This window comes from Homarus americanus, unplaced genomic scaffold (assembly GCF_018991925.1).
Source record: "Homarus americanus isolate GMGI-L3 unplaced genomic scaffold, GMGI_Hamer_2.0 scaffold5198, whole genome shotgun sequence".
NCBI classification, from domain to species: Eukaryota; Metazoa; Arthropoda; class Malacostraca; order Decapoda; family Nephropidae; genus Homarus; species Homarus americanus.
Genome location: NW_024719086.1, coordinates 100,284 through 121,106, shown reverse-complemented (window position 1 = coordinate 121,106; position 20,823 = coordinate 100,284). Strand labels below are relative to the sequence as shown.

The following is a 20,823-nucleotide window of genomic DNA, read 5'->3' as shown; positions in this document are numbered from 1 at the left end:
CTCTCATCTCCCACTCATTTCTCTCTTTTCTAATACATTCTTCCACGGAAACCAGTCCCTCTCCCCTCACCCTTCCACTTACCTCTCTTATGCTTATCACTCTCTCACCTCTTCCAACTCTTCCCACTCACATCTCCTCTCATCCTCCCACTCTTCGACCCACCCTCTCCCACTCTCACCCACCCTCTCCCACCCAGCGACGTCCTTACGGGTGGAAAAGAGGATTAACTCTTCCAAAAGTTGTCGGAAGATGGAGGAAAAAATGTAGTAAAGACGGAAGATTTTGCGTCATGTTCTAGCGTCGACGTGTTGGCCCACCCCTGAAAATTCATGTTGTGTGGATGGTGGGCGGATGGTGGGGCGGATGGTGGGTGGAGTGGGTGGTGATGGAGAGAATGAAAGTGGGTGGAGTGGGTGGTGATGAAGGAGAGAATGGAAGTGGTAGGGAGTGAGGAGTAGATGGGAGTAATTAAGAGAAAACAGGTTGAAGCTGGAACAAGAGAGATGAAAATAGCTGGAAGTGGAGGAATGGAGGGATAGTAGTTGAGGGAGAGGGAAGGGATAGGAGGGATAGGAGTGAGTTGAAGGGGAGGTTTGGATTAGAAATAAGACACAACCTTACCTAAGAATATCTGTAATTCTGAGAGAGAGAGAGAGAGAGAGAGAGAGAGATACTCAAATCAATACTGTCACGTGTGCCGCCATCATCAAAGGCCTCCACTAATTAATTGGAGAACTTGTGGTCTCAAGAGTTCTCCAATCCCTCCTTAAGAACCCCCTCCTCGTCTCCCAAGTTCTCCTGTTGTCTCCTGGTACTCTTGTTGTCTCCTAGTGTCTCTCTTAGTCTTGTTGTTAACCTGTTGTGTGCAAGTTCCTCTCTTATCCTCCAAGTTCTCTCGTTGTCTCCTGGTTCTGCTGTTGTCTCCAACTTCTCTTGGTTATCTATTAGTTCTCCTGTGTCACCTATTTCTCCTATAGTCTCCAAGTTCTGCTCTTATTTTCTAGTTGTCTCCAAGTGTCCTTTTAGTCTCCAAATTATTCTGCTGTCTCCAAGTACTTCTCCAGTCTCTATGTTTCTAAGTTATCTTATAGTGTTCATTTGCACGTAGAAATTTAATTATCTTTTTCATATAATAATAATAATGACTTATACACCTAAACAATAATAAAAATAAATCGTAATTTATAACCCAAAATCTTTATATCCACGAAATAAATAAATCACATCTTTAAATATTAAAAAAACACAAAAAACTTCACTTGCTTTTGTTCTTCATCCCAAAACACCCAAAAGTACCTGTCGACAGTGTCATACGAGTTCACTCACCCTGACATCACCACAGTTCATGTATTGTCAGGCCAAACAGCGGCCTCAGTACACTGCCTCACAATTACTACACGTCATTATTGTTTTACATGTTGCAGTGTCAAGATGCAAGTAACTCACCTAGGTTGTTAATGATAGAGGTAGGGATTGGGTGGTGAGAGGTAGGGATTGGGTGGTGAGAGGTAGGGATTGGGTGTTGGTGATTTTCTCTCAACAAATTCATAATTTATAAATGTTATTTACGATTAGATGTTGTCAAGGTATCAGGTGTTGAAGTTGTTTATCGAGAATTATTTGTAATTAAGAGCAATTAACAGGTGACACCGTTTGAGGACAAGGTAAATCATGTGAGGGAAAAATTATATGTTTTAGGAATGGAGTGCTGACGTACTCACACACCTACCCACCCATGCACGCACTCACGTACTCACTCACGCACTCATTTACTCATTCACGCACTAGAGTAAGTTTGGGGTTAGCAGTAACAGTCAGATATCAATACTAACAGTCAGTCAGTGTCAACAGTCAAGAGATTAGGGACAACAGTCAGAGATCAACGTCAACAGTCAGACATCCTCACCAACAGTCAAACAGTCAGTGATCAGCACCAACAGTCACCAAAGATAGCCACTCCGTCACGAGTCATTGGTCACCACCTGCTGTTGGTCGACCTTTGTGCTCGTAACAATCATTGTGTCCTGAAATGTTTTTGTAAAATGGTTCGAATGTTTTAACATGAGCCTGACGCAGCCTTCAAAGTGGCCAGCACCAATTATATCCGGCTCTCGAATATCGGTTATAATGAAAGGGAGGAGAGGGAAGGAGAGGAAAGGGAAGAAGGGGAGGGAAGGGAAGGGAGGTGGGAGGGAAAGAAGGTCATCGTTATAGTGTTCGAGTCTTAACCAAATTTTTGCTTTGTCTTATATTTTCTTTGGGATGAAACATTGTGTGCGTGCGTGCGTGCCTCTCTCTCTCTCTCTCTCTCTCTCTCTCTCTCTCTCTCTCTCTCTCTCCAGAAACTGAAATACTGCAACATATTTCATATATGTTTTAAGTAGGTAGGTTTGGAAAGGTAACACAAATGCCTATATTACCTTCCTGTTTCCACAAATGCTCACGGTACTGATTATAACACACGATTGTTGTTTTTTTAGATAATATATATATTTTTTAAGTTTGCTGTATATAACATTTACCTTGTATTAATTTTAACGTTATGGTCAACACAGTCCGCCCTCGTTTCACCCCATGTACTCAAAGTCATTAGAAGAGTCCGATTTATATCTCGGAATTACCTTTATGAGTACATAATTAGGATGAGTACGTAAGTAGTTTTCTCCTGCTTACATAATCATAAGTACAGGTGTATGTATAAAGTACAAAATACAGTCATTCTTTCCCCGTAACTGTGTCTTAAAGTACAGTACTGTATCATGAAGTACAGTTTTAAGTACAAAGTACAAGTACAAATATCCAGCATATTTGTACTTGTACTCTATATACCCCAGCACACGAACCGCATATACTGACCTTATATACGCACCCCACATCCGCACCACACACACACCCTGTATACGGATCCTATACACACACACCCTTTATATGCACCCCCCCACACACACACACACACACACCCTAAGGACAATTCTGGTCTACTGACACATGTCTAGAAATAACAAAGTATTAAACCTCTTTGGTGTGTGCAGGACTCAGCCAAAGTTAAACAAACTCGTCTCTTGAGTCAGAACTTGAATAAATACGACTGCGCTTGAGCTAGGTGGCAACTCACGCTGGATGGTGCTACTGGTAATGCCTCATTCAAACCTGAAACCTTGACCTTTGACCTGATATAACAATTACTAGAGGTTGTCGTGTTGACTGTGGAAAGAAAATATGACTGGTTGTTCTTGTTCACTTTCTGTACATATTTACATGCATAACATATTAATAACTACACACTCCCTGCTCCTACAACACAGCAGTACTCATCAAACTGCCTCAACAAATAGAGTAAAACAAAATTCGTGGTTATTTGTAGTACACTTTGTCCATATTGCGTGTCAAGTAAAATTGAATATATAATATCCTGTATCCATGTTACCTTCAACAGTCAGATATCCAAGGATGTATACCACTTGTCAGCACTGAATTATTTGTTTTATTTCTACCATACTAATAATTCATCGTAATGTATATATTTTTATCACGTGGTCTGAGATGATTGTCGTCAGCCATAACTGCTTCGGTAATCAAGGATCACTATATTAATTGTTTAACAGGTGACGTCAGGTAGTAGCTATTATAGTGATGAGATTCTATGCGAGAGTTATATATGGTGAATCGCTTCTCAACCACGAGTGTGTAAACAATGTCCCCAAGACCAGAAATGTAGAACTAACAACATTCACGACGGCTGTGGTTGTATTGAAACTCCTTGTGTATGTTCGTGAATAATATCTTCCCGGTTGTTTATTTTTCACAACTCTTTCAACAACTTTTTCTATACATTTTTCTTTTAATTCCCCCAAGTTGTGTTTTGTTAATGTGAAGCTCAGGCTTGGTAGGTAAATATCTCCTTGGATTTGTTAAGGGGGTGTAGGCAGTGTAAACCTCAGAGGCTAAATTGACCTAAAAAACGACAACAATTAAGCTTTGATTGGTTCTGGAAAGTACAGGTGTCTTCTGCGAAACTTAAATTACACTTATTCACACAGTGTCCATGTAATCCAGTTGCCTCTGAAGATGTCTTGAATAAAGACGAAAGCTAAGGTGCTCCGTTGTTTCCCTTTTCCATTGTGATTTTATCAAGATTTATCTTATCCACGTTTTCATTGTGGATCTACATGAAATATATATACATACATAAATTCATACATACATACATACATACATACATACATGCATACATACATACTGACTGTACATACAAAACACTGAAAAAAAAAAGATTGTATCTGCGATGAAAGAAATAATTTCAACTGTGTTCTTTTTTAGTGGTTGTTTTGCGAGTTTCATATTTTCGATGTCATTTTCAATTTGCAGCTCAGGTAGAGGGAAAACTGACCGTGTGAAAGAGACGAATAATAATGATAATAAAAAAAAACATTCAACTATTTCAGTATTACACCGCTTGATGAAACATTCGAACGCTTCAAAGGATGAATAGAGTGAAGGGGAAAAATACAGTCAATTTGGTGAAAGCGAGTTTGAAATATCTTTTAAAAGTGTATCATTCTCCTTGCTATCATCACAGGCTGCTCCGCCCGTTCGTAATTGCGAAATACCCCTTTGAAGAGTATCTGTGGCCGGCGGGGAAACATTGGAAAACTTTTGTAAAACATTTTTGGGAAGACTTAGGTAAAAAAAATCATTTACAGGACAGAAGTTGGTAGGGATAGGAGAGAGTCAAGTCGTGGGTACACTCATATGGTGGTCTGTATCCTCGCTGTAACATGTGTAAGTGTTGTGTGTGTGTGAGCACACAGGGTAGTGTAATGCGTCTAGTGTGGCAGCATTATGTTAGTGTTACGCTGCAGGCACTGGTTGCTTCCTCTCGATTTCAGCTACTGCCGCTGGCTAGCCGGAAGCAACCTTCCATAAGTCTTCCCCTGCCAGTACACAGCTTCTTTACCATCAAGACTCCTGCTGTACCTCCTCATCGCAACACACGTTAACTGGGTGCCTCGCGGCTTCAGGCTAGACCAGCAGGGAATATTGGAGCAGCAGTGGGCCCCAAAGAGACGGCACATAGGCCCACTGGCATTTGGACACGCCCTGGCGCCTACCAACCACTGCCCCACTGCCTTATGGATTAACCTTGGAAGGTATAAGGCTACAGGAGTAAACCCCGAACGAAAAATCTGTTGTTGAGCCCCGCATCAGACAGACATGCTTACAGAGCTCCAGTAAGACCCCAGCTGCGGAATAGGCAGAAGAGCTGACCAACATGGGAACTCAATGGCTACACCGGCGGATGAAGGCAATGCAAGATGGACAGGCTACTAAGGAGAAACCAAACAAACTGGGCTATCAACAGTCCATTGCCACTCTCCCCTCCCCAGTCGTTGCAACTACCTGCACCATTGGATCAGGAAAGGGAGAGCCAAGATGTGAGGTTAGGTTAATTACGGTTGCAGTCTGTGCTCCTGCCTCACCACATGATCAACTCATGTGCATCCACCATCCAGCTCATCATGCTTCTCATCATCATCAAAATCCCTATCCCTCTAAAAGTCCTATGGCGATAGACGAGTGGCGACGGGGACAGGCAGAGAGGACTGCCGGGAGTCTCTAGTCACAACTCTGCACATAGACGACAAAGATAAGATTGTCGTTTATGCAGTGGGATCTAGGCAGCAGTGCAATCCGGTCCTGTCTATGCGAATGAGCAGCCCTTACCAGAAGTCACTCTGCTCACCCCACATGTGGAGGGGGCTAGAAAAGTTGCCCTAAACATAGCCTGCCTAAACAACCAACCTGACTGGGCAACCGCACCCAGTAAGGTCATGCTTATGCTGTCGAAAGCATAATCGCAATCACAGATCAAATTATAAACAAACTAAACAACCTATTATGGTCGCTGCATGGAATGTGAGGATCCTTCTGGATACCAGCACAAATGAGCGTCCTGGCAAAAGAGCTGTCTAGGTATAACATCGACATAGCAACCATTAGTGAGTCCCGACTCCCAGACGAGGGTCGACTCACAGAACAGGGGTCTGGCTATACCTTCTTCTGGACGGGTAAGCCTGCTGCTGAGAGAAATCCGATTTACATAGCTGGCTTTGCCATTCGCCTATCCCCTTCCTACATCGGCTAAGGGAAATGCCTGTTGGGGTCAACGAGCGCCTCATGACGCTCTGAGTCCCACTGAATCACTCACGTCATGCCTTCTTCATCAGTGCATACGCCCCAACACTGGATGCAGAAGTTGACATCAAGGAGGCCTTTTATGCTGACCTTGACGGAGTGCTAACCTCTATCCCCAGAGATGATAAGGTTGTGCTCATTGGTGACTTCAGTGCCAGAGTTGGCAGAGATGCTGATATATGACAAGGAACCATTGGGAAAAACGGAGTAGGCAAGTGTAACCCCAAAGGCCTACTCCTCCTCCTCAGCAAGTGTGCTGAACACACCCTCACTATCTCCAATACCTTTTTTAGGCAGGCTGACTAATTCAAGGGTTATTAACAACATCCACGATCCAAACATTAGCATCTCATTGACTTCATCTTTGTCAGCGAAAGAGATCGCCGAGATGCCCTCATCACCTGCGTAGCTCAGACAACTGTGATACAGATCATTGGCTCGTCAAAGCCAAACTCTGCTTTCATGTCGTCCCAAAACGGCGAAGGTAACAAGCATCTAGAAGAGGCTTTAACAGTAAGCAACTGGAGAATTCAGCGGTAGCATATGTTGTGTTGTCAAAGTAAGTGGAACAATCGAGACCCTGCAATTGTGTGTAAATGACGCAGAAAGTCAGAACAGCAACCTGAGACTTGGTCACAATTTTTGTGATGCCATATGGCTGCAGGGTCTACCATTAGACAGCACATAATGCGTCCAATATTTACATAATCTCTACTGTATCGTGTTCTGACCCCACACCAGCGCTTGTAACACACACACACACACACACACACAGTAAATTATTAACGCTTGTGGCAGTTATAATTGTTTTTGTTTGTTTGTTTGAGTTGTGTTTCCTGGTTGCTGTAATACATAAAGAGGATTCTGTGTTGTGGGTGGTCCAAGTTTGAGTCCAGACACAGTGAAGCATGTAGCGTGACACCGTGTCCTCAAGTAGTGTCTGTGTGTGGCGACAATTGGCACTGCAGGCGCCACCTCGTCACTATGACTTTAACTTACAGCCAAGTAGTAACTCTGGCCAGTGTGAGATCCTCGACCACTCTGATCATAACCTCAGCATATGACGTAGGTGGTGATTCTTTAAAGGTTATGTAATATAACTTTAGTACGACGTAATGATTAAGGGAGCAGAAGTATAAATATGTCACTTATAGCCCGGCTTGGTGGGAGGCCTCAACCACACCCCACCCTCACACACCCTCTCCTCCCCACCCCCTTCCCCACATCCCTCTCCCCCCCCCCACACATCCCTCTCTCCCCCACACATCCCTCTCTCCCCACACACGCGTAAATAACCTTGAACCCAGAACAACGTGCCCTCCTCTTCTCCAGGGTGTGTGAGGAACGATCGTATATATAAAATAATACCATTACTTACCGGGAGGGGTGACGTGAGGTACCCCAGAGGCAGGATCATACACCTTCACTCTGCCGCTTTAAGAAAATTGCGATAATCTTCTGCTTGTCCGAGCTTGAAATAATTCTTGAGTTTATTACCTCCTTCTTTGGTTAGGATGGCGGTATATCATGGTTGTTGTTGGTCTGTTCTTTATATAATACTGTATTTTTATGGATGGGATTTTTACTGAATAGTGGGTCATTCGTCGACGGTGGTGCATTATGATGACCTGTGTGTGTGTGTGTGCGCGCTCTAGGGATAGGGCAGGTGGCAGGGGTGACATTAAGTGGTGACTGTTGGCTGGGTATTGGAGCCTTGTCAACTTTTAATTAGTCTCTTTTCCCCGCACTACGACCTCTCAGCACCAGGCGACCAGACCAGACCAGACCCCCCCCAAAAAAAAAGTTACAACACTGTGAGTTCAAAGTGACTTTCGCTTGTTGAAAACTTTTTAATTAACAATGAGGCGGTGAAATGGGCAAGGAAACACACGGCCTGTGATAGTGTGTGTGTGTGTGTGTGTGTGTGTGTGTGTGTGTGTGTGTGTGTGTGTGTGTGTAATAATAATAATAATAATAATTAACGGTTTATTGAAAGAGCATGGCAGCCGGAAGGCTGAAAATATACAATTACATAATCGGGGAATGGGTCTCTTGATTTACAATTGATGTACACGTAATATAAGTGATACAAATAAGATATATAATAATTAGGTGTTGATAATTTTTACAATGGTTGGGACTGGGCTGTTCTTGTAGCAATCAGTTCGTGCTCGTATGGGCTGGATGCGGTTGGGCAGGTGTGTGGCCAGGACAGTAGCTTGGGGCAATGCAGGTGTGCTCCATCCTTCAGGTTAGGTCAGGTGAAGCCGTGAGGTCAGGTCAGGTTAGGTCAGATCCAGCCACAATCAGTATTGCTGTGTTTTTGTGCTTTTCCTTCGAGTTGAAATTGCCACTTTTGTATATCACTTGTGGGTTAATCGTCAATCTTTGCACTGTACTGTTGGTGTGAGGTTGTTGATAACTCCAGATGGGAAGGAGGAGATGGGGAAGGGGAGAGCCCGACAGACCGGGCTGGCAGCTGTCTCCATGGTCAAGAGACCACGGCCGCGTTAGCGGGCAGCGCCGACTACACACGTCCTTACCCTATGAAGGCCGAGGGAAGTGTGTGCGTGTGTGTGTGTGTGGTGTCAGTTCTATCACGACTGTTAACACCACTCACTACAAACATCATCAATAACAATAACACAATACAGACAAAAACATAAATAACAGTACCGACACAGCAGTAACTTACAGCACCGACAGCAACAACAACAACAAAATAGAAAAGAAGCAACGTACAATAGAATTTTACAAGCTATTTTACCATCTTCAATTGTCGAAACATCCTCCACCCCACCCCACGACCACCCCGACCAACCCACCCCACGATCACCCCACGACCACCACCCCGATCCCCACCCCCACCCCACCCACCCCACCCCATCTCAGATATTGACTCACAACAATGTCCTCGTGGATGTCAACACCAATATTTGCGTCTGGGATGTTGATATTACCTTATGATAGCAATGGTTATATTATACTTCAGGTATATAACTCTTTATCATTCTGACTCACTCACTCCTCCTATTCTACATTGCCATATGGAAATGAGACGTCGTGTGTGTGTGTGTGTGTGTGTAAAGTCGAATACATGTTATGTTCCCGAATTACTAATGTACTCCAGTTCCTTACTCCTTGGAGATGTTAATTTTTACCGCCAGGCCTCACAGTGTTAACTCCGTCTGTTTCTCTTAGTTAATGCACACATCATTCTAGTTATTATCGTGTTCTTAGACTGCAGTCCAAAGGGTGTGGTGTTATCTCCTTGCAAACGATGTTAACATATTGAGTACAGTGTTAACAGCATAAATAATATGTTAACTCCTTGATTACAATGTTAACCCCTAGAGTACATTTGTGAACCTCCTCTTGAGGACACTGTTAACCTCTTGAGTACGATGTTAACACCTTGAGTGCGATGTCTACCTGTTTGAATACGTTGACATATTCTTTTGACGACGAAATTAAACTCATCAGGTTTAGTAATTATACTTATGAGGTTTAGTCATCATACTCATAAGGTTTAGTCATTATACTTATGAGGTTTAGTCATCAAGCCCACGAGGTTTAGTCATTATACTCATAAGGTTTAGTCATTATACTTACGAGGTTTAGTCATTATACCCATGAGGTTTAGTCATCATACTTATGAGGTTTAGTCATTATATTCACAAGATTTAGTCATTATACTTATGAGGTTTAGTCATTATACCCATGAGGTTTACTCATTATTCTCACAATGTTTAGTTATCATGCTTATGAGGTTTAGTCATCATACCCATGAGTTTGTCATTATACTCATAAGGTTTAGTCATCATACTTATGGGGTTTAGTCATCATACATATGGGTGAAGACGAGTTTCATTCCCGTTGACCTGTGACCTTTGATACAATGATACAATACTGATCTGGGTAGGTGATATTATGGGGCTGTACCACTTAAGGGATCAGTAGGGGTTGTACCACTTAAGGGATCAGTAGGGGCTGTACCACTTAAGGGATCAGTAGGGGCTGTGCCACTTAAGGGATCAGTAGGGGCTGTGCCACTTAAGGGGTCAGTAGGGGCTGTACCACTTAAGGGATCAGTAGGGGCTGTGCCACTTAAGGGATCAGTAGGGGCTGTGCCACTTAAGGGGTCAGTAGGGGCTGTACCACCTAAGGGATCAGTAGGGGCTGTGCCATAGGGGTCAGTAGGGGCTGTACCCAGGGGCTGTAAGGGATCAGTAGGGGCTGTGCTCAGTAGGGGGTTAAGGGATCAGTAGGGGCTGTACCACTTAAGGGATCAGAAGGGGCTGTACCACTTAAGGGGTCAGTAGGGGCTGTACCACTTAAGGGATCAGAAGGGGCTGTACCACTTAAGGGGTCAGTAGGGGCTGTACCACTTAAGGGATCAGAAGGGGCTGTACTACTTAAGGGGTCAGTAGGGGCTGTACCACTTAAGGGGTCAATTAAGAGCGAAATATTGGTGGTTAGGCCCGTAGATTCTTATAACGTGGGTGGATCTGCGGTCGATTGACTGTCGAGTTGACTGTGAGGTTGATTGACTGTCTGATTGACTGGTTGAGTAATAGTCTGGTTGATTGACTGATTGACTAGCTGGTTGATTGACTGGCTGAGTAATTGACTGGTTGATTGCCTGTGTAGTTGATTGTGAGGTTGATTGACTGACTGGTTGATTGGCTGTCTTCTAGAAGCTTGATCAAAACAAGGAAAAGGGAGTAATGAGAGAGAGGCAAGAAGGAAAGGAGCGATGGATAGAAAGGGGGAAAAAGAGGGAGGAAGAGAAGGAGCGAGGGATAGTTAAAAAGGAAAGAGGGATAAAGAAGGGAGGGTATGGGAGAGGGAGGGAGAAAGGGAGGGGGAGGGCTGGAGGGAGGGAGGGAGGGCCATTAACTCGTTTATGGCCGTGGTCGTGCTAGCTGGGCAGCACCTGGTAAAATTTATGACAGGTAATGATAACCTCCGCTCCACCTCAGCAGTTCTCCTCACAGTTTACATAATGTTAGGAATCGTTTTCAATTACCATTACAGAGGTAAGTCTAATTGCTTAATTGACGGTTCTTCGCGCGTGCCTACTGTTTACTCGGGTAATGGTCCGGTATCAGATTTCAGACTCCCGACGCACACCTTATTTTGTGCGTCTTGGATAACCTGGAGTAAGAGGTGCGTCTTGTGCAGTGAAGGACCGGGTGGTGAGGAAGGGAGGGAGGAGGCATGTCTGTATACGCTGGTGCGGCCGACTCCTCTATTTTACCTTTCCTGCTGCTGCTGCTTCCAAAACAGACAACTTCGATTGTTTATTGTAGTGGAAGAGGAAAAAGAGGAGTGAGAGGTGGTAATGGAGGAAGAAGAAGAGGAGTTGTAGGTGGTGGAAGAAAATGAAGAGGTAGTGGGAGAGGAGAAGAAAAGGAAACACTACAAATGCACAAGACATTTAGCTGGTGGGTGGGTGGGTGGGGGGGGAGGGTAGGATAGTGACCCACCTGGTTCTATCATTTTAAAACTCGGTTCAATAAATCACTAGGTCATGTATTTAGCTCTTTATCAGGGAACACGGAGTAGCGGTAGGTGGGTGGGTGGGTGGGTAGGTAGGTGAGTGGGTAGGTGGGTAAGGAATAGGGCAGTTTTTGTCCATTGGTTGATTGTGCTGGGGATGTGATTATTGTGGCCTGAGATTTTCATATTACATTTGTCTTACTACTGCTACTAAAACTACTACTACTAATAATAATAATAATATAGGTACAGCAGAGTAAAGGTAATTATCACCTTAATGATCAATAAACACACCTGCTGAACGTGTCTATAGTTGATTAAATTTACGATAATTAATCACGTTTCTCTCTCTCTTATGTTTTATTCTCGTCCTTCTTCCTACATATTCGTTGTTCTTATTCCTATTTATTTGTTATATGTTAGTTACTCACAATGTAGATAGGTAGGAGGTAACATGAAGAATTATTATGGTATATAAACAATATATTCCCAATCAGGATTCATAATTTATGTAAGTTTTCCCCGACTTGTATTCATTCACGTTTGTTTCAATATATTTTTCAATAAGTGTAGATGATTATAGTTACCTTGGTATTAATTAATCCACTTATTCATATTTAGTTTGGTAAATCTTTTTTTTTGTAGGTATTGTAAGCTTTAACGTGTGTGTGTGTGTGTGTGTGTGTGTGTGTGTGTGTGTGTGTGTGTGTGTGTGTGTGTGTGTGTGTGTGTGTGTGTGTGTGTGTGTGTGTGTGTGTGTGTGTGTGTGTGTGTGTGTGTGTGTGTGTGTGTGTGTGTGTGTGAAAAATCTGTCAATGTAATGTCAATTATTATTTTGGTGTGTTCACTAACTTGTTACAGTGTTAATTTGTCTGTTATACACCAACTAGCCCTGACACGTCATGTAACTCTGAGACCTCAATCAGACCTGACACATGACCCCACATAACCCATCCTGTAGTCCAGGTACCCCCAGTAGTCCAGGTACCCCCCAGTAGTCCAAGTACCCCCAGTAGTAGTCCCCCAGAGTACCCCCCAGTAGTCCAGGTCCCCAGTAGTCCAGAGGTAGTCCCCCCCAGTAGTAGGTACCCCCAGTAGTCCCAGTACCCCAGTAGTCCAGGTACCCCCAGTAGTCCCCCCCAGTAGTATCCCCAGTAGTCCAAGTACCCCCAGTAGGTACCCCCAGTCCAAGTACCCCCAGTAGGGTAGTACCCCCCAGAGTACCCCCAGTAGTCCAGGTACCCCCGGTAGTCCAGGCATTTCCCAAGTACCTCAAACATCGATGGTCCATATATATGCCTCCAGTACCCCTAAAATTCTCAGTAGCCCCAACTCCTCTCGTGCTCTCCTTCCCTCTCTTTCCCCCTCCTTCTTCCCTCTCTTTCCCCGCCCCGCTACTCCCCTCCCCTACTCCTCCCTTCCTCCAAATAGTCCTCAGATTTCGTTGTCAGCTCTAGACTAGGCCAAATGGGGTCGGACTTAGCCCAACCTAGCCTAACCTAGCCTAACCTAACCTACCCAACCTGATGTTATTTTCCTTCTAACCTAACTTAAACTGAACTAAACTAACAGTAATATCTCCCTAATAAAAATAATATAACCTAACCTGGGCTATATAACTTTATCTAACTTGTCCCTTAACCTAGCTTACCCCTAATCTTAGCTACACTTAACCTAACTTAAACTAACCTAACTTCTCCTAATATATCTTAAAACTTTACCTCATGAATCTAACTTAAACCTAAATCAATCAAGCTTAAAGTAATCTAATCATTACATCATCTTATTTAATCCAATCTAACTTAATCAAACCAGCTATTTGGGGAGGAAAATTGAGGTCCTGTGTTAACATAGCCCGGCACGGTAGCGACGAAGCCTGAGACAGTACGTGGATCTAGAGTATAGCGGGGTGGCCCAGCCGCTCCCCGCAGGCTACCGATAATAACAGGGTCTGGTCGCTTCGTGTGCTACTGCTGCATCTGATTATCTCCGTCGTCGCTGCTGTTGTGGGATACGAGATTTCATGATGGGATAAACGCTGTAGATGGGGTGTGTGAGAGTTCCTGAAGGGGAAGATGGTGTTGATGGGGTGTAGTGAGAGTTACTGATGGGGAAGATGGTGTTGATGGGGTGTAGTGAGAGTTACTGATGGGGCAGACGGTGTTGATGGGGTGTAGTAAGAGTTCCTGAAGGGGCAGATGGTGTTGATGGGGTGTAGTAAGAGTTCCTGAAGGGGCAGACGGTGTTGATGGGGTGTGAGTGAGAGTTCCTGAAGGGGCAGATGGTGTTGATGAGGTGTAGTGAGTTACTGATGGGGCAGACAGTGTTGATGGGGTGTAGTGAGAGTTCCTGAAGGGGCAGATGGTGTTGATGGGTGTAGTAAGAGTTCCTGAAGGACAGACGGTGTTGATGGGGTGTAGTAAGAGTTCTTGAAGGGGCAGATGGTGTTGATGGGGTGTAGTGAGTTACTGATGGGGCAGACGGTGTTGATGGGTGTAGTGAGAGTTCCTGAAGGGCAGACGATGTTGATGGGGTGTAGTGAGAGTTCCTGAAGGGGCAGACGATGTTGATGGGGTGTAGTGAGAGTTCCTGGAGGGGCAGACGATGGTGCGAGACATACTAAAGGCACAGGATGTATGAACAAAACCTGCCTGGAGCAGCGTGAGACAACCCTGACGGAGGCGCAGGAAGGCGTGGCGGCGGCGCGTGTGATCCCATCCATGGTGTTCATGTCGTCGGTTAGGGAGGCGTGGGGGCGGCGTGGCGCGGCGTGTGCAGGCCCCTTCAATAACTCGTCAGCGGAGGCGTGGTCCGCTAATGCCGTAATGAAGGGTTGCGGGTCGGGGGACTCAGCAGCCTCGCGCCCACCCTGCCATTATCTCCACCACTAACAACACGATTACCGCTCTTAACTCCACCGCCCGCCGCAGCTGCTGCTACTGCTGCTGCTGCTGTGCTGGGCTGTCCGCGGTGCTCGTACTGAAGATGCTGTACGGTCCACGGTGCTGTTGTTGCTGCTGCTGTGCTATCAACAGTGCTGGCACTACTGCTGTTGTGCTGTGCTGTCTACCGCCCCTACCACACCGTCATTACCACCACCACACCGTAACTACCACCACCACACCGGCACCACCACTACCACACAGTCACTACCACCGCTACCACACCGTCACCACCACACCGTCACCACCACTACCACCACACAGTCACCACCACCACCACACAATCACTACCACCGTTACCACACTGTGTCTACCACACCGTCTCTACCACTACTACCACTTCCACCACTACCATCACCACCATACCGTTACTACCTAAACCACCTCCACATCATCACTATCATTACCACCACCATACCACCACTACCACTACCACACCGTAACTACCACCACCACACCGTCACCACCACTACCACACAGTCACTACCACCACCACACCGTCACCACCACTACCACACAGTCACTACCACCGCTACCACACCGTCACCACCACACCGTCACCACCACATCGTCACCATCACTTCCAGCGCCATAACCACCACGATGTTGCCATCACTACCACCACCACTACACCCTCACTATCACCACGATAGTTGTCACTACTACGTCACCATCACCATAATCTCCCTACCACCATCATCACCACCACTTCACCGTCACTCACCACCACTGCACCATTACTATCACCACCACTACACTATCAATATCACCACCACTGTACCTTAACTATCACCACGATCGTCATCACACCATTGTCATCACACCACCACCACCATTATCACCACCATCGTTATCACACCACCACCACCACCATTATCACCACCATCGTCATCACCACCACCACCATTATCACCACCATCGTCATCACACCACCACCATTATCACCACCATCGTTATCTCACCACCACCACCATTATCACCACCATCGTCATCACATCACCACCACCACTACCATTATCACCACCATCGTCATCACACCACCACCACCACCATTATCGCCACCATCGTTATCACACCACCACCACCATTATCACCACCATCGTCATCACATCACCACCACCACCATCACCACCATTATCGTCACCACAACAACCAAGTACCACAGCAACCACAAGTACGGAACACCATCATCTTCTCTTCGCCTTCTCCTCCCCTTCTCATTATCCTCTTCTTCCTATTCCTCCTCTCCCTCACCCGTTCTCCTTTCTCCTCCTCTTCCCATTATTCCTCCTCCTCCTCCACTCCTCCCTCCTCTCCTACACTCTCCTCCTCCTCTCCCTCCATCCTCACTCGAAGTCAGCATTTTCCACTCTCTTACCTCTCACTTGCTCCAGCCTTAGGTAACATTAATAGGCCCAAGGTAACATTAATAGGCCCTAGGTAACACTAATTGGCTCTAGGTTGTACTTATAGGCCCCACTCCTAATTGGCTTCAGATTATTACAAATTGACCCGGCTTTTGATAGGCCCCAGTCACAATGACCCCAATCCTAGTGATACCCCAATCCCCTAAGGCCCCAACTGTGATGTTTTCGTTAGGATAGATTGGGGGTCAAGAAAGACTAAGGTGCCACCTGACCTGAAGCCCACCATGAGTATCTCCTGTAAGTAATACCTCTTGGAAGTTGGATCACTACTTCGTGACGTTGAAATTTCTTCTTGGTGGGATTATATGTTATCCTGGCCAAGGGTATACCTGTGAGGATGATTTTAAACCTTTAAGGAAAATTTTTAAACATTTATGATTTTTTTTTTATAAATTGAAGATTTTTTTACCACGTTGATTATGATTTTAACCATTTGAGGACGGTTTATTGAAAACGAAAAACATGGCAGCCAGAAGGCTGAAAATATACATTTACATAATTGGGGAATGGGTCACTTGATTGACAAATAAGATATAAGTAACATAAACGGTACAAATGTGATATATAATAAAAAATGGGGTAGGGAGAAGGTCATACAACATTGTTACAGTGCAAAGGTGAGGTTGGCTGGGAGTGAACACACTGGTGAACTACGAGTTGTTGATCATTTTTACAATGGTTGGGACTGGGCTGTTCTTATAGCGATCAGTACGTGCTCGTATGGGCTGGATGTGGTTGTGGTGTCAAACAGCAATTCGCAGACTAGGGATCTCGGGTGGAAGCAGGAGCCGGTGTCGAGGATTGTGGGAAAGCATTTCCACAAATTTGCAGATGGGGTCATGGTGATGATCAGAGATCCGAGAGGGTCAGTATGTTGAGCGCTTCTTGATATGTGGAGTAGTAGGGGGATAGAATCATTTTGTACGCCCTATTCTGCACCTTTTCTAGGTGTTTCTGTCGTGTGGCATTTAGGAAGGACGACATGGCAGGGGAAATAGGGGAGCTTGGGAAGTATGAATGTTGAGTAAGCAGTGAGGAGCTCGGGTCCGGGAACTCCCAGTGACTTGAGGCGACGAAGGAGGTGAAGACGAAAACTGGAAGATTTGACAATTTAGTTTATGAAGAGGGACGTGTGCGTACGTGCGTCTCTCTCTCTCACACTGAAGTAAATGGGAAGTGCCACAGTGGTATTCATGCACTGGCTGTAAAACAATGTCTAGTAAAACATAAGAAAAAAAAATAATCAATATATTTTTATTGTAATACATGAAGTTTATAAACGGAGTGAAATAATAGGTAGTGAAGCATTAATGTAGCAGTGACCAGAGGTAAAGAGGTGGAGGTGGTCAGGTGTGAGAGAGAGTGAGAGAAAGAGAGAGACAGAGTGAGCCGTGTCCCCGAGGCTGGTGGTGGTGGTGGTGATGCAGCTCAAGTAAAGGTATGTGCTTATGTCATTTGCCACTGGGATGAACCACAACCCCACCTCCCACCCACCCACTCAGCCACACCCCATCACCCACTCACTCTGCCACACCCCATCACCCACCCACTCAGGTCCAAGTCATCGTGGACCCAACACACACCTGCAAGGAAAATTAATCCAGGTGTGAAAATTGTTATAAGTTGAATTAGAGAGTTAGTTAAATGTGTTATGGATATATTATTAAGGAACCCTGATGATCGTAGGAGTTAGAAGTAAGTGAAGTTAGTGTCTCTCTCTTCCCTTTCGTCTTCCTGCCATTCTAATCTCTTCCTCTCGCTTTCCCTATCATTTTCCCTCCCCTCCCTTTCTCCCTCCCCTCCCCTTCTCCCACCCCTCCCTTTCACTTACTTCCCCCTTCCTTTCCCCTCTTTCGCCACCCTCTCCTCCCTCCCCCTCTCCTCTCTTTCTCCCTCCTCCTCCTCTCCTCCCCCATCCCCGCACTTCTCCCTCCCCTCCCTCTCCCCCTCTCCCCTCACCCCATTATCAGCACGGATAAAACTCTCATCTTTCGGCTCTGTGATGGTCGTCTCCACAACTCTTATCCTGATTAAGTTCCAAGACGAATAACGTTTTCTTTATCAATTAAGTTGGAATCCCAGTGACAGGGATAGTACTTGGCGCTGAGAATATTGTTGATGGCGGCTCTGAGAATATTATGGTAGCGCTGGGAATAGTTTGCTAAAGCTGAGAATTTGTGATGACGCTGAGAATGTTGTGGTTGTGCTGAGAATAATGTTGATGGCGCTGAGATTATTAGGATTGATGCTGATAATCTTGTAAATGAAGACCAAACCCCTAGAGTACAAAACTTAATTCCTTGAGTATGAAGACCTAACCCCTTGAGTATGAAAACTTAACCCCTTGAGTACAATGACCTAAACATTTGAGTACGATAGCTCAATCCTATGAGTACGAATAGGTAACCCCTTGAGTACGAAGATTTAACCCAAAGTACGAGAGCTTAACCTCTTGAGTACGGAGACCTAACCACTTGAATACGATGACCTAACCACTTGAGTACGAGAACCTAATATCTTGAGTATGTGGACCAAACCCCCTTGAGTTGGAAGACCTAACACCTCGAGTACGAGAGTTTAACCCCTTGAGTATGATAGGTTAACCCTTCGAGTATGAGGCGTCTTTGTACTTAAGGGGTTAATGGGTTAATGACTCAAGACGAGAATTCCAAGTATTTAGTACGAATAATTCTGATCTTTATCGTTCATAGTCGAAATGGTCGAGAGAAGCATCGCCCTGATTACTGCTGTATGGAGACACTGATAAAAACTGTGATTTACCTTTATTTACACTTAGATAAACTTTTTAATTATGCTCTATGAATTTTGTACAAAGTATAGCTAATTGGTTAAATCTTTTCACTTCTACTTTAAATTTGTATATATATTTTTCAGAACATAGGAATTATAGCAATAATAATAAGAAGAAGAATTAATAAGAACAAGAACAATATTAATAATAATAATAATAATAATAATAATAATAATAATAATAATAAACATTTAAACTTGATGACTTAAATTTCACATGTTTTCTTTACTCACTGCGATTTTTTGGGCTGTGGAGAGTCGCCCAACACGTAATTTACTGTCGAGGTTGGTGAAAGGTGGTAAATTTTCCTGGGATATGTTCACTCGGCATCATCAGGTGATCCCAGGCCGCTGGTGACGGATAATTTTCAGTTTGACTTCGAGTTGTTGTGATTAGAAAATAATAGTTGGTCCGAAACAACACACTGAATACTTAGCCTTCGGTATACAAGGAGGCAGCGTGGCCGGCACTGCACTCGACCGGGTTCACTTCCCCCAACTGTAAAGTAAGGTACTCATTTACAGCTGGGTGGCTTAGGGGCGCCCTGGGATAGAACTACCGACCCTTAGGACAGGAGGCGAGCTCAATGTTCACTCGGTCACTGTACTTCTTCGTGAGGTCACACTAAGCAAGTTAACAGCGCCATGATGACCAAGTTTGACCTGAGCATTTATGTTTATGTAATTTCTTGGTCAAAAGGTTGCATAATATTAACTTTTAACATCCTTTAACATGTTTATGATCCACTGTGACCCGTGTGACTTATACTGATAATATTTTGACTATGCTGTAGGTTGGCTCTTAACAAGTTCACTGAGTATCTTTATTCACTTAATAGCAGCCTAGCCAGGAGACGTTCAGTAGTGTGTGTGTGTGTGTGTGTGTGTGTGTGTGTGTAAATATCTATAGTATTGATTATTGTAGATGTACAGGGCCTTATTGATCACCATATATATTGTAAAGAAGTTATCCGTAAACTGTAATTCAGTAATACGGGTTGGTGTGGAGGCGAACATCGTCCCGGGAACTCCTAATATCCCCGGCTGGTTGTTGGTCTTCTTATAAACGATTCAGCCACTGTGCCCTGGAGGTGGGGAGTAACGTAGTGTAAGATTATGTGAGGCTGACGCGAAGATCCATTGTGAACCAGATCATAGCAGGTGATTCATCTAATGTGAGGTGGTGTGTTTTCGTCGGGGCGGTGAGCAGTGGCCTCAGGGGTGTGCTCGCCACTCTACCGTGACCCTCCGCTCGCCACGCTTCAGAGACTCGCCAATAAAACTGTAATTATCTTTTCGAGGTCTATGTAACATTATAATAATGTCTCGCTGCTGCACTAAGTCATGCTAGAGCTGCAAGATATTATGATACAGTTGTAACACATTTTATAATAATGCCTTGGTGCTGCTGTACGATAAAACAATGTATTAATGTCATAGTCCCTCAGGATTTAAAAAGATTAAATCTCCTTCTTGTAGTTATAACCTAAACTGTACCACGTGGTCCTGGGGTGTGTAGTAATTGACCTACGTATCAGAGTTCTTTAATGCGCGTGTCTTTGTGGTTAGGAGAGGAGGTGCGTCTGGTCTGGATGGTGCAGTATTATTTTGGAGTTTCTGGGGTGTTTTTTTTTAATAGCGGTTCCATGTTAGTTTGAGACCTTAAGAATATAGAATGATTATTGTGGCTACATATCTTAAGACGTTTTAAAATGTTAGTGTAATTGTGTGAGAAATATTGACGGTAGTGAGGTTTTTGTCCCAGTATTTGTGAGTCGGTCTTATGGTGGCTCTGGTGACATGGATAATACGAAGTCCAAAGGGGTTCCAGTCCTTAATGGGTCCCCGTCATGATAAGGAACCTTTACGACTGGGTTACATTAGGACTTGTCACCAATCCTAATAGTTTAAGTTTGGTTAGATTGGAGACTATTAGGTGTAGAGC

At 44.6% G+C, this 20,823-nt stretch overlaps 1 protein-coding gene across 1 annotated transcript in view; it reads right to left on the bottom strand.

Annotated features, from left to right (window-relative positions):
- The window catches only part of LOC121859909 (proteoglycan 4-like), a 38,969-nt gene extending 25,991 nt beyond the window's left edge, over positions 1-12,978 (bottom strand). Inside the window, exons 1-2 of the mRNA XM_042356863.1 lie at positions 12,586-12,978; positions 10,193-10,412 (exon numbers count right to left, since the gene is read on the bottom strand). Coding sequence (XP_042212797.1) covers positions 10,193-10,412; positions 12,586-12,978 — 613 coding nt within the window. The remainder of the gene's footprint in view (positions 1-10,192; positions 10,413-12,585) is intronic.
- Between the last annotated feature and the right edge of the window lie 7,845 nt (positions 12,979-20,823).